General features: G+C 38.9%; 1 protein-coding gene across 3 annotated transcripts in view; it reads left to right on the top strand.

Moving 5' to 3' along the window:
- The window catches only part of khdrbs2 (KH domain containing, RNA binding, signal transduction associated 2), a 78358-nt gene that overhangs the window by 1346 nt on the left and 61970 nt on the right, over nt 1-15042 (top strand). For all 3 annotated transcript variants that reach the window (XR_014894848.1, XR_014894847.1, XM_085297087.1), the window contains exon 2: nt 11067-11194. Coding sequence is in view for 1 of the 3 variants with exons in the window: in XM_085297087.1 (XP_085153213.1) it covers nt 11067-11194 (128 nt within the window). In the remaining 2 variants the exon portion in view is untranslated. The remainder of the gene's footprint in view (nt 1-11066; nt 11195-15042) is intronic.

The raw sequence follows: 15042 nt of genomic DNA, 5'->3' as shown, positions 1-15042 counted from the left end.
CACCTCAAAGCAAACACAAAAACTCAGCTCAGCTCATTCAGCCCAGAGATGCAACTTTTGCATTTTCTCGTAGACTGCGTGGTCTCTCTTCCTGTAATTGCACAAGTCTGGTTGATGTGCAGTGCTATAAAAGCTTGGATAAAGGTTTGAGTGACGTGCTACTGGAGTGAAAGGCTGAATGATTATCATAAATGTGAATGGATTAACCTGTGTGGACTTACCAGGAACGTATTCCTGTACAAAACAATATATCAGCCATAAAATGACAAAATTAAACATAAAATGCTGTCATATGTTACATGACTGTAAAACACTCAGTGAAATGCTTTCTTCTGGTTTTCCTGTGTGCTAAAAATGTTGGTGATTCTGAAGGCAGTTGATTTAACTAATTTATTAGATCATGCGTGTATGCTAATTTTGGGTTCTGACATGTTTGTTTAAAAATGTAAAGTCACACTTTGTGTTAATTAGCTGCTGGACGGGGTGTGTGCGCGATCTGCTGTTCGACCCCTTGAGCTTTCCTGTTGAAATGTGTTGATGAGACACCTGACACTCCCATTCTTGTCGCTAACTGGGATCCAGATGGGATCATCTGTCACACAGTACACTTTGCCATATGTACTCAAGCCTAACTCACACAGTCAGGATGCAATCAAAGAATGCCATCCACCACTATGAACTGCAATTAGCATGTTACACGAGGATACCTATGTTTTTGTTTTTTTTTACTGACTTTTTTCTCAGAGCAGTTTCAACAGTTCACAACAAATACACACACTACAGTGCCCCATAATTAACAATACAGTACAGTCTTCAATATTAGAGTACAATACTGTAAAAAAAAAAAAAGTATATAATACATTGCAATGCATTTGTCTGAGAAGAATGCTGTTGGCAAAGTCAGTAAACAGAAACCTCTCTGTATTCATCAAACACAAAAGTGGCCAATCAGTATAATAAACTGTCAGTTCAGTCAGTCTTGCAATGTCCAAAACAATCAGCCGTGGGCAGCATGTGAAAAAATGTTCAGCACAGACTTGTTATCTTGTGTTGTCAGTCTATGGGTATCAGTGGACAGCAAGATAAACTGTGTTTACAGATTTACAGATTTGCAGCTATTTATCACTGAATATCAAAGCATGTAATCCTGTGTTATTAACATCATGCACAATCGACAGCATAACATGGATTAACCATGGTCACAGTTAGCATCTCCATATTTATGAAACAAATTATTTACTGTTTGTGTTTATGTTATGTTGCTTCTAAAACCGTTTGTCTCTCTTTGAGCTGATTTAAAACTCTTTGGAACAAAGCTCCAGTCCGCGGCTGTAAACTACGGGTGGGTGGGGATAATTCTCTTGTCGAGCTGAAACTAAGCTTCCTCTTATGAAGCAGCAAGGGTTGTTAGACAGAATGTATGAATATATTGGTATATTATACAATCAAAACTGTATGTAGAGTATTTTGAAACTGCTACAACTTTGCTCCACAATCTCAAATGAAGATTTTTTTTCTTGGACATTGCTGCATGAGGCTAATGATTCCTCAGACTGACAGATAAGAGTCACTTCTTTCAAGTTTTGCACTTTAAGTTTCCTCAGCCTAAAGAACTGTGTAGTTAGTCTGAACGTGGGCTCATGTCAGTGTAAAGAAAGGCAAGCCTTTAATAGATCCCAGTGGTTTTCTTTGTAAGGCTTGCCTACATACCATGCAGCCTCGTCTTGCCATGAAAACCGGTGGGATTTCTAATAAGGCAGCAAGCAAAGCAGACAGGGAGACAGACAAGAAAACTGTCTGTTAAGAAAAAAAACTAAATGTGTGCACTACTCTGTCATTCCATTTCTGAAAGAGGCATTTCTCCATGTCAAGATAATTTACATTTTCACTAAGCATTGTAAAAGGGTATATATTATCTCAAATACAAGTGCTGCTAGCGAGAGTGACAATGCAAATAAAATCTGCATGAAATTTGAAGGATGTAGACTTCTCTGAATCAAATCGGAATATAGATATGGAGGAGGCCCAACACCATGCCAAGTGCAATTTTAGACATTAGCATAGTTTGGGCTCAAAATACACTTTAATCTGCATCTTGAAGAACTTTTCTTCTCAGTCTGTTCATTTTCTCCTTACATTTAGTTACTGCTATTAGTATATGAGCACTCAAGGTTTCCACTGATTCCTCTCCTGCACTTTCTGGACTTGTGTTTAAGTTTGATTATCAAGATAATGCTTCAAAAATCTTCTTCAATACATGAGCTTTCTTTTTGCATAGTTAAGAATACACTTAGAGTACATATTGCAGTGGTATAAGCACTCTTCAGAACGCACACAGACGCTTATAAATTTCTCGTTTCAATGAGTATGCTTTTTATAAAACTGTGATTAAATAGTATTAAGCAATAAAAAAATCAGCAGGAAATACAAAACTTTATTAATTCTTTTGGTGGAAAAAACAACCTGTGGTGATTGTACACAACCACAAACACACAGTTAAATTAATAATGTGGTAATATTCTTCCACTCTCCACACACGCATAAATCAAACAGAGTTATGGTTTCAGTCTCCCACAACATTCCCACATTTAAGTAAATTTGCAGTCTCTAGAGCTACATGACAACCACTTAGTTTCTTTGGTTTAATTAAGTTGCTGAATTTGTTTACAAGGTGGTAGTGAGACCTATGCTGTGATTTATGGTTCATAGACGGTGGGACTAAGAGAAATACGGGAGGTGGAGCTGGAGATGGTACATGCTGAGATTTTGACTGCGAGAGTCCAGGACGGGCAGGATTAGAAATGAGTACATCAGAGGGACAGCTCAGGTTGAGCGTTTGGGGAAAAAAAGCATGAGAAGCAACAGTGAGATGGTTTGGACATGTGCGGAGGAGGGATAGAGGACATATGAGAAACGAGGGAAAAAATTATCCTTCAGTTTAACTTTTTTTGTGTTTCCTGCCTCTTTGGAGCTAAAAGGACCACTCAAAAACATGGGATATCATTGCAAAGGCCAGGATGTCCTCGATTGGGGACATCAGAACTTAGTAGGGTAGCTCAAATATGTCAAAAGATATAGACCAATGTACATTACAGAAGACATAAATGAGTGGACTGTGTCTCAGGAGGTTACTGGACCGTTGATGTTGAATATGGAACTGCCAGGCAGAAGAAGAGGAAGACCATAGAGGAGGTTCATGGATCTAATGAATGCAGAAGGTTGGTGTGACAGAAGAGGATGCAGGGGATAGTGTGATCTGCTGTGGCAGCAAAGGGAATAGCCGAAAGAGGAAGGAGATTAATTTGTTCCGATGCACTTTATGGCACTACACTGTATTCTAAATGATGGTGCATACTTTGGGTTTGCATTGTTTTGTCACTGATTTATAGAAGCTGCATTAATTACTTATTAATTACTATTGCCTTTGTGATTTACCTGCCTGCTTCCGCAGTCCTTCCTGGTTTGAGCTAAGGAAGAGGTTGAGGGTGTTGCTGGCCAACCAAATGGACTGAACCAACCAACCAATTTAGTTATTGTCTCGTTGCTTTCTCCCTTTGCATTTTAATGGTTTAGTCCACTAATGTATATCTTGAGTTGTTTGTTAAGATAAGGTTTTGTTAAGTTAAGCAGTGTTATGGAGTAAAGTTCTGCTTAGTTTACCTCTATTATGGGTCTATTTCAGTTTTTATTTATTTCTGTGATTACTTTTTCTTTGGATTAGAATAAAACCCACTCTTTAAAAATTACACCTGTGCCTGTATATCCTTTATTTGCTTTGTACCTTACACACCGATTTGTAAGGCATCAGTTCTGTTTGGTACACAGATGGCTTTTAGAATGTTCAAGACACTTTTGAAAACTTACCACAGTTTTTCTGCACATTTAGTCAATCTCAGCATCTCCTTGGGGAATACCACATCATGCTGTTCTTCCTGTTCCTCTTGTTGCTGAAGATAGTGTTTTTATGATTCAGGCGGGATGTTTGAGCTCATTGTCATGCTGCAGAATTTGGGACCAGTCGGAGTTCCTCCTTACAGAGAATGGATGAGAAGAAGCTAAACATCCGAGGTGCCTTAAACTTTTCACTGTATACCTCACATTCTGATGTTTGCCACAGAGAGCCATTATATCTGTGAACACTAAGAATTGATTTTCACTTATCTTTCTCTCTCGTTTATAAATGGTTGCTTACATTTTCATCACATCCATTACAGCGTGCTCAGTATCCAGCAGTGACCCACCTCGCTGTGACACATAAGCAGCACCCCATGTGTTATGACCTATCAAAAGGACACAAAAATTACATTTCAGGGGCGGGTGAGACATTGAAATTACATTTTTCAGTATTTAGCCGACACCCTTATCAAGAGTGACTTACAATGAGTGCATGGGTCGAATAAGATTAAATTCCAAGGTCACTAGCATCTTGAGCAACAGAAATGAGCCAAAGCCGCAGCACTCAGACAATAGATATTAGATAACAGATTATATTACTGTGTGTCTTGAATGTTCACATATCACAGGGAACTTACAAATAAGGCAGTAGGAGACAGAGAAAAATGTAACCCCAAAAAAAGTCAGAGTGCCCACCCCTGCAAATGTGCAACAGTACCAGAAAAATCTTCCATCAAAACGATTGTTTCTATCTTGTCATTGTAATCATGTCATGAGATGAGTTTAAAATGCACATTTCCTTGCTTTTCATATGTAAATGGTATGATTAGTAATTGCTCGTTCCACTTTCATCACACATTCTGAAAATATAATGCTTACACTAAAAATTTACAACTTAAACAGTCTGCCAAGTGCTACATTTGCCTAAGTGCAGCTCGGCTGAAAACACATAAACAGCATGTGGCCAAACAGAGGAGCACATTTCCAACATTTTAATATTCATCGGTCAAAACTGTGAAAAAGAGCCAAAGCTAATTGCATGTCTTGCTGTTCATTCCCCCTACTAGGTCCACTCTGGCCAGGCGAAGCACTACTGCTTCGTCTTTCTGTATTTGATGTGAACAAGCAATCACTTATTGGAGAGTAATTGCACTGATTTATTTTTTCCATTGTGAAGTCATTATTCTAGATATACTATTCAGTGGCTAAAAGAAATCAGTGAATAATTTAGCTGTCTAACTAATGGGAGCGCTCAACAATGCCCACAATGCACTAAAGCACATAAAGTAATAATCACTCAGTTCAGCACTGACTGGTTCACCACTGTGTAAATCAAAGATTTTTGAGAATTTTAATATCAGTCAGCGAGTCTCTAATCTTACCTTAATTGACTTTTCCAACAGATTTTAGGGATTAAGGGAAACTTAAAACAAATCAGCAGATGAATTCTGCACATCTGTAAAGTACAGAAAGACCTTGAATCCTTGCAAAGTGAAAATACAACCGCAAACATACAAACCTTGTACAACTGAGGGAGTCTGAATATGTCGTCTAGCAATTTTTTGTCTGCAGTTTTTTTTTAATACTCATCAATCAGTCTGCAGATTATTCAAGGTCTGAAGTCTTTCAACCAGCTTTGCAAAATAAAAAAAGAGCAGAGTGAAAAGAGGAGGATGCTTACTGAGTGTATTGTTTGTCTATACAAAGCACATGTCAGATTCCAGGACATCCTGAGCTTGCTCTGCGTTGGATGTCTTGATATACATCATGTATTTAATCTGTGCTGAATTGAAGTTGATCAGACCTGCAGAAGTGGACGGATATAATTTTGATTGGATTCATTTTGTCTTGGTAGCTGGGGATCAGTCCACCAGGGCCTCTGTTCCTGGCCGCCGCCCAGCATGCAGTGCACCTGACCTCTACTGCGTCTCCTGCAGGTGGTGGGCCTGCAGGAGGATGGCCCCATGTCCCTTTTTTGCGCTGTGCCTGGCCGGCCCCATGGACTAAGGCCTGGCCTCTAGACGCTTTCACCCAGGCACCCAGGGTGGAGCCCTGGTAACCTGGGCAGGGTGAACTGTTCCCTTGATGTTCTACTCATAGGGGTCTTCTGAATCGCTCTTTGTCCGGTCCCTCACCCAGGACCAATTTGCCATGGAAGACCCTACCAGAGGGCAAAAGCCCCTGGATAACATAGCCCCCTGGATTCCTGGGACACACAAACCCTCCACTACAATAAGGTAGCAGGTTCTGGGTCCTGAGGCAGGACACGGGGGAGGCTGGCCTGAGAATGCCTTGGTGTTCCCCCAGACAAGCTGGAGGAGGTGGGTGGGGAGAGAGAGGTCTGGGCTTCTCTTCTTATGCTGCTGCCCCCGCAACCCGGCCCCGGATAAACCGAAGAAGATGGATGGATTCATTATGGTGACTCATTTTACCACCATACATCTGCTTTCTCTGGATTTACGTTTTTCTTTATTCACATCAGATTCACACAACATCAACAGAAAATCAGAGAAATAAGCACAGTGTAATCTCACCAAAATCATCTTAGACCTGGATATAATTATATCTTAGACACACCTTTTTTTTAAAAAAAAAAAACAATGGCTGCTAGTCAGCAGTAGAACAAACTGCATAATCAAAAAATAGCCTGTATGGCAACAACAATAACTGGAAACCAGTGAAACAGTCCAGAGACTTGGTATCTTGGTTACTTTAAAAAAAATAATTTTTCCATTACTTTTAAAACTCTAATAATCTATTTTACAGATATTTTTTTAATGTTTGCTATTTATGTCAAGTCTGCAGTCTATGAGAACTGCTTACACATCACTTGTAATTAGCTGTTTTCTGCTTAAACCTGTTCAGGCCCATTAAATTCTTAAATTAATTTGTAATTTCCCTTTTTTTAAATTAGTTGAGCTAATCTTTTTAATGTGCCCTCTGGGTTACGCTTTCCCCAGGTTGAGAATTAGTGCAGTAAAGCTACAATGTGAGGAAAAATAGTCGGGCATCAAATGATGCCTTCAATTCTCCTTCTTCTGCTGTCACTGAACTGCTAATGGGAAACGGGATATTTTTACTTTGCTTGGAAACAAGATTAAGTTAGGATTGTCTATCAAGTTTTCTTGTGGTGCAGATGGTTTACTTAGAGCAACAAGTTGCTGGGGGAAAAAAAACATACAGCTAAACCTGACATCCGAATTTCAAATACAAACTAGGTGATTTATTTGTGAAGACAGGTTTGCATGACATCTTTATAGTGTCCAAGATAAATAAACTTCAAGCTGTTTCTCAGTCTCTGTTGATGCTCTCTGTTGTCACATACAGCAGATGTATTTAACTTTAAGCTACGGCAGGCTGACTGGGCATATTTTCTTTTTTCTCAGCAAAACTCTGTCTCTCAACTTGTACAGTTGCACACATATATGTGCTAGCTGCCCAGTAAAACCAACATTTTTTTCAGCCGTGGCTGCTGAGAAGCTCTGCTGAAGCAGTTTGGGCAGTGCAACAAAGAAGATCAAGAGCACCACAATAGTCACTGAGAGGCTTTTACTCATTTAGCTCCCCAAATGAGATTTTTTTTCTGTCCAGTGTGCAGACTGTAACCAGTGACCTTCAAAGCACATTCTTGCTTCTCTGATCTTTAGTCTCCTTTTGCTTCCTGCTATTTTGACAAAGATGATATCAGTGCGAGTGTGTCTCGGGATTTATAGATTGCAAGCCTGTTTATTCTCTTTCCTTTTCCTTTATATGCAATTGCCTCTTTGGTTCACCTGCAGTTTGCAGACCAGAATAAGTGTCTATCCCATCAATCCTCATCCCAGCAGCAAAACACAAGTGCTACCAAACTACTGTAAGAAACAACCATCACAATAAAATGTTAACAGATTTCTTCTTAAAGCATCTGAAAAATAGCCTGATTGTTATCATTTTAGTGCAATCCACATTAGTCTTTAAATGATTTTTTTAATTATTCTCTGATTCAATAAATGTCATTTTATATAATTTCCAGAAAACAGTATTTTTGTTATGTTTGTATGGTGACACCAACTGGGGTCATTTTGATCCCAATATTTTTGTTTATCTCTCAAAATAAAATGAGTCGATTTGACCGTAACAACAAATAGCTCTCAAATGGATATTTTGCAGGTGAACTATGAACAGATCGTGTTTCAGGCAGTTACAGGGCACAACTCGGCACAGAGTACAAGAGGAAATTTATGATGTTCTACATCTGCCTCCTTTAAAATGACTAACAGAGTGGCAAATAATGCTTGCCTACCCAGCAGAAAGTAAATGATACTTTTAAAAAAGTCCCTAAGGTAAAACACAAAGTCAACTTCCATCTGTTATCAAAAAAATGTTTTGTTGACCCATCCACTGACCCGAACCTCATCTCTGAGGTTGCTCCACTAAAAGGCTTTGTTAATCGAAGGAAACAAAACATTGTTTAAAATCTATTAGGCACAGAGGTATTTAAACTAAATGTCTGACTGGCTAAAACAGCAGGTTATTGTCATGTCTGTGTGTAGGCAGGCAGGAAGAGAGGACCCAAAACGCAGGACTCACGGAGGCGGAAGTAACTCAAAGCACACAGCTTTATTGCAGGTATGAAACTGAACAGGAAAAAAACTAACTAAACTGGGTGAACAGAATAACTAGACAGGTTGGCAGGCTGGCAAACGGAACACACAGAGGAAGCGAGGGTGAACAGACGTTAACAACACAACACTGACACAAAGACACACTGGGCTTAAATACACTGAGGGAGTCATCAAGGAATTAGAGACAGAAGGGGAACACAGCTGGGAGAAATAAGACCTAACGAGACAGGGAGAGCAAAGCCGGAACACTGACATCAGACAGGAACAAGAACCTTCAAAGTAAAACAGGAAACAAAACACACTTTACTAAGACACGGACTAGACAGAGAGAGACAGACTTGACACTGACCAAAGCCTACTAAATAATAATCATAATCAAAACAGTATCACTGATTAATCAAATCATAAATCATAATCTAGAAAAACACCAAATCATGGAAAACAGAAAGCTGGGTCAACATGACCCAGAACCGTGACAGTTATATTTTAATTTTAACCACCAGCATGCTAACAATTGCTAGAAAGCCATGAATAAACAATGAACGTCAGTAGATATAGGTTTGGGGGGTTTTTTTGTTTGTTTTTTGATAATGCCAATAGAGAAAAAGTTAAAGGATCACAAGTTTGTACATTTTACAATCAACTGATTGACTGTGACATCCCCATGGCTAGCGTAATTAAAAACAGACTAGCTTCCTCAGATAGCATGCTTCATTTTCATTTTTAGCGCTTTACTATTTGTTTTTCCACTGTATGAAAAGCCAAAGTAATTCAAAATATAAAAGTGTGTTGAGCTGCATTTGGTTTATCTCCTTTGGCAAAATGTTATTTTTACAAAGGCGTATTATGTTAGCTCCTCTTATCTGGGGACACTTGTCTGGTGTCAAGTGTCACATAAGGAGGGGTGAATCAGCTATGTTGAGGGAAATAAAAGGTTGGAGGGGTCTTGTTTACCTGTGCTCTCCACAAGCAGCATTAGGTGCAGTCTGCTTTCAGTGGCAGGTAATGAAGGTCTGGGTGAGTGTTGCTCAGTGTTTGCTTGGTTTACATAAAGCTGTCCTTTCTGTCACTGCCGCTCTGGGCTACATTGAAAAATATGGTTTTGCATATTTTTGATACAAGTGGAAGTGATCTGATAAAAATATAAGGTTTTGTGTAATATAAGAAAGTCTTTTAGAAGCGATGAACAAAACCTTATTTTTTTACTTTTTTGTAATTAAGCATATTTAATCATCTAAAAAGCTAAAAAGGCACCCTCTCATTTGCTTGCGCTCACTTTTCATGAACTCCATTTTTTTCCCAGACGGTTCTGCAGCTCTGGTGAGAGTCATCTCAGAGAAACTGCAAAAAAGAGACAACATGATCCAATTTAAACGATCTTCCTCGGACAATCAGGCACAATCAGAGATTGTGTCGAGTGGGAAGAAATTGGTTCATTTCAGGCTGTTGAATTTTCGTCTATGTGATTTCACAGACAGTAGTGAAGAAAATCAACTTCACTTCATAAAACTGCAAAAGCTAACTCTCTAAAAGACCCGGAACATTGAGCTAAAGCTTTGAATGTTCACATGGTCGAATTGAGACATTTAGTTTTTTTTTTAAGTCAATTTAGTCGATCAATTTAAATTTAAAATCGTACATATTTGTTTTGAACGGTTCAATACTCCCTTCTAAACAAACTCCTGAATTTCTATATATAAACTCAGGAGTAGTCACATCTATGAGTTTCTGTGATGCAACAACTTACAATGATTGATAATTAGTGACAAAGCAGGGTGTAGGCACAACAAACAGCTTCATTTCTAAATGCCTTTTTAGCCTTGCAGCTCAGGTGTTGTAAAAAATTGTCCAAAGATATCATTGTTCAGGGAGTCTTTCCACTCCTGTCAAGCTGATATAGTATGCTGAACTGGGCACCTAATATCCACCTTTCATCTTTCATCTTATTGCAATAAGGCTGGGGATGCACAAAATGACTTTTGGGTCAATTTGCACAAGATTTGCCTACCTTGCAAATTTATAAGGAGAAACAGTGCAGTTTGATTGAAACCAGTGATCTGCAAATAGGATCCTAATATCTTACTTTACAGATCTAATCTTAACCGCCCCAAATGGCTTTTACCCGCTAATATCTAACGTTTTATATGTTTAAGCCAACATCTGCATAAGTGCTGTGCTGCGTTGGAGAGACTCCTGACAGCCCGCAAGAGCTCAGTTCGTAATGAAGTGAGGTAGTGCGAGCTGAGTGTGACTGGCTCTATTGTTATTTTGATTGGAATTACTGGATCATGAGATTGCAGGGCCTGATGTGAAAGGACATATCAGGAGTCAGCGGGATTATCTTTTGTTATTAAGTTTGCAACGTGAGCATATTTACAGCTGACATAAGAAATAGTCAGCAAAATATTCAGTGTGTGAGTTAAATTTCTGCTAATGGTTCCTGGTCTAAAATGACGCTGTTTTGTTGTGATTCTGCAGTTGCTTATTGGCTGATGCTTTTTCAGTTACATAACAAACTCATTATTATCTCATCTGTTGTTGTTTTTTACTTATTTTGTTTCTCCGCAGAGATTGAAAAGTACGAAGGTGATGAATTAAGAAAAGATGGTGACACCAAGAAATACCTAGACATTATCAGCAATAAAAACATCAAGCTCTCCGAAAGAGTTCTCATTCCTGTCCAACAGTATCCAAAGGTAAGAGACATAACAGCTCTACAGGGTCCTACATTTTATTTTTTATTTTTTTCGGAAATGTGCAAGTGATCCGAACAATTAAACTGTGATGGAAGTGCAAGAAGAACAGAGTATGTGTTATATTTTTTCAGTCATTTTAGCAGCATTTTAGTCTCCCCTCCAGGTCGGCTTCACCTGTTCACAACTCCTACTTCTACACTAAAATCCCCATGAGCCTCAAACTGGCTATTAGAAAGTCACCGGATGCTGTCTGTTTATTTTGATGTAGTCACCAAAAACCAAAGTTTTCAGCAGACTAAAGCACCCAAGGGTACAGTGAGGAACAGTAACCATAAATCACTCCATGACACTGCTCTGTGTCTGAGTTATGCAACGTCAGTACTGACAAAGTCTGAAACGTGGTCTAATGAGGCTGCTCCGTCAGGCAGCTAAGCAACACACAGCTGCTTGAGGAGCAGCAAAAGGCTGTACTGCCACTGCAGTCATGGAAAGCTCCACTGCCCTTGAGTTCAGACATTCATGAAAAAGCCTTTAATACACTTCATACTCACGCTGTACTTTCCTGTCTTTTTTTCCCTTGTCATAACATCTCTGTGTCTAGCTGACATTAAGATGTTGTATTATGTGTATAATAATATGTATTATTATATGTTTTATTTAATTTAGAGAAACGTGATTTTTGTTAAGCACACTTGTTTAACTTTTCTGTAACACATATCTAACTAGCCAATCGGATAGCAGCTGTTCAGTGCATTTAGATTTGTAGACACGGTCAAGACGACCTGCTCAAGTTCATTCTCAGCACCAGAATGTAGAAGAAAGGTGATTTAAGTGATTTTGGAGGTGGCATGGCTGTTTGTGCTAGACGGCTGGGGCCAGTATTTCATAAACTGCTGATCTGCTGGGATTTTCACCACACAACCGTCTCTAGGGTTTACGGAGAATGATCAGAAAAGTCAGAGGAAGTTTTCTGTGTGAAAATATAATGTTGAAGTCAGAGGAGAATGGCCAGACTGCTTTGAGATAGGAAAGCAGTAACAGTATCACGTGTAACCTTGAATCAGATGGGCTACAGCAGCAGAAGACCACACTGGGTGACACTCTTTTCAGCTAAAAACATGAAACCAAGGCTACTGTTCTCACAGACTGACCAAAATTGACAACAGAAGATTGGAAAAATGTTGCCTGGTCTGATGAGTCTTGATTTCTGCTACAGCATTTGGACAGTAGGGTCAGAATTTGGCATAAGCAAGATGAAGGCATGGCTCCATCCTGCCTTGCATCAATAGATCAGGCTGGTGGTGGCAGTGTAATTGTGTAGGGAATATTTTCTTGGCACACTTCGTTCCCCTCAGTACCAACTGAACATCATTTAAATTACCACAGCCTACCTGTGTATCCCTTTTTAGCCACAGTGTACCTATCCTCTGATGGTTCCTTCCACTTTTACCACTAAGCTACATTGATAAAGAAAAATGGATGTACAATTTATAGCCTAGTTTACCTCATCAAAATGAGATTTTAGAACACAGTCTTCCTCTTTCATTCCTCTAACCACCCTCTTGAAAAGGTCAGCACTACCATATTTTTACATATCAACATACCTGCTCACATCTTCCATAATGTTTAAAAGTAAGTTTGTTTCTCCTGACAGGAAATGTGTGCCTTTCTTTTGGTCTAGTTTGTGCACAGAAGGGAAAAGACTGCGTGTCACTACTTAACTGAGACACATATTGGAACACATCCTACTCCCAGTACCTGAAAAATACTAGTCCTACATTGAAAACCACCTCCTTCTGAATACCCAAATGGTTTTCACCACGTTCAGTATCTTGCCAAAAATAGTGGAAGATTAGTGCATTTTAACTTAGCCAATGAGACAAATTGTTAAGAAGTCTTTCTGTAAAAAATTCAGATACTTTCTTTGACGTATTTTTTCATTATCCCAGAGACAAAATCATATAGTTATTGCTTCTACTTTGATATATTTCAGTTTTTGTACATTCAAGACTTCATCGTACAGTGTTACACGACTAGAAAATAGATGGTGCTGGGAGGAGAGGGAAATCTGAAAACTGTCCTGAGCACAGGCAATGCTTTAGTCCAAGGAGCCCCACAGGACTCTACATACAAATCAATTTGCTGTTTCCTCCTCAGGTCAGCATTAAGCAACTAATTAAGCTTTGTTCAGGACCTCTTCACTTAAATTGATTTAAACACTATGAAAAATAGTGACTGAATTGGCTTCTTGGGGGGGAAAAAAGACAAAGAAATGTGTTTTTGTGCTTCTTTTTCCCCCACATCTGTTATCCAAATATAAGATGTCTTATTGGTCAAAATTGCATCCTCACTGTAAATGTTAAAATATCGTTTCACTTAGAGCACACAAACTGCTTTTAATATATTATATTTATATTTAGTGTATATTAAGCTTTTGGGTGGGTGTGAAGAGCACTGACACACACTACAGGCATCCATCAGTTCAGCTGGTGGGTTTTCTTATAACGCCAGACATATGGATTCTGCGGAAGCATCGATTTTCTTCTTGAAAACGTAAAAATTGGAGGTAAAATTAAATTTCTGTAGATAGCGCATGTTCTGCTTTATATCCTACCTGCTGATTAATTGCATTCACTTTGAGTCCCATGTGTGAGTCTGCTCCTGATTAGATGGTTAATGAAAATCAGTGGAGCTTGCAGTTAAGAAAACCCGAGAAGCACGGAGGTACATAACAAATACATTTAAAGTGTTTTCATCATTTTAAACATGAAATTCACAGGTGCAATAGAGAAGCTCAAGTTTGCCAATGCTGCACAGTAAGCAAAGCTGCAGTCCAGAGGGACAAAACAGTTGTCCAACAACAGCTTCTGTGACCTGATTGCACAGTCAGCACCCCGCAAGACTGCAGTCTCACTATCTTAAACATCTTGGTAACACTGCACTTTCATTTAATGATAATTTGGCATATTAAGCAACTCTCTGATCAAGTGCATGGCCTGCAAAGTGAATGAGCCAAACTAAAAAGAAAGCAGAGCAAAACTTGGAGCCATGAGGTAAATTGGGCACAATATCCAGAACTTTTAGGGGGGGGAACCTAGTTAAATGAATGTTTTTGCATCAGTGTCACACAGATCTGAATGTTGGTCCTCAGTTCACTGATCGATATTTGATTTTGTACTTTCACAACATCTGGCCCTGCCAAGATGCACAAACTAATTGGTTTAATTACACTGGAATTTTCTGTGTTTGTGACATCAACTCTTCAATAACGTCCAGTCAGATTTTCTGTCACCGGTGGCCGTGCAAAACACTGTTCTCTCTCATTTCAGTAGTCTGGCAGGGCTCATTCTTGGTTACAGCTTCCATCTTACTGAAGACTAATTAAATGCAAAGTAATTAAATTATTGCATGAGAGAATCCTTCTGAGTAGTTTTAGATTTGACAAGATCACGTGTAATTGTGAGTAAAACTACCAGCGCTAATGAAATCACTCCTAATGGCACATTGACAGACACGCTGCAGGTTTTCACTTTTAACATGTCACAGCAGGAAATGCACGGTATTGTTAATAAAAATGTGAGGATTCAAATATTCTTAGTTTATCATTTGTTCCTCTTGTTAACTGTCTATACTGCCTATGAAAAGTCCTGTTTAGTCTAATTCATGTATGCAGTGTAGTCTAGTTTAATGTTTCTGTGCTATAGATGTGATAATGGTCGTGTTAAAGTCACGTTAAGACAATCCAGGGTCACACAAGTGTATAATAATGCTAGATAACGTCATTGACTCAAGTATAGACCACACAGTATACTTGCTTGTTAATACAGTATCACTTGACTGCATTTCAA

The sequence above is a fragment of the Mchenga conophoros genome, linkage group LG13 (genome assembly GCF_057382185.1).
Source record: "Mchenga conophoros isolate Kocher_MC1m ecotype Shallow Benthic linkage group LG13, M_conophoros_male_GT1.1, whole genome shotgun sequence".
Taxonomy (NCBI): Eukaryota; Metazoa; Chordata; class Actinopteri; order Cichliformes; family Cichlidae; genus Mchenga; species Mchenga conophoros.
This window is presented reverse-complemented; position numbering and strand designations above follow the sequence as displayed.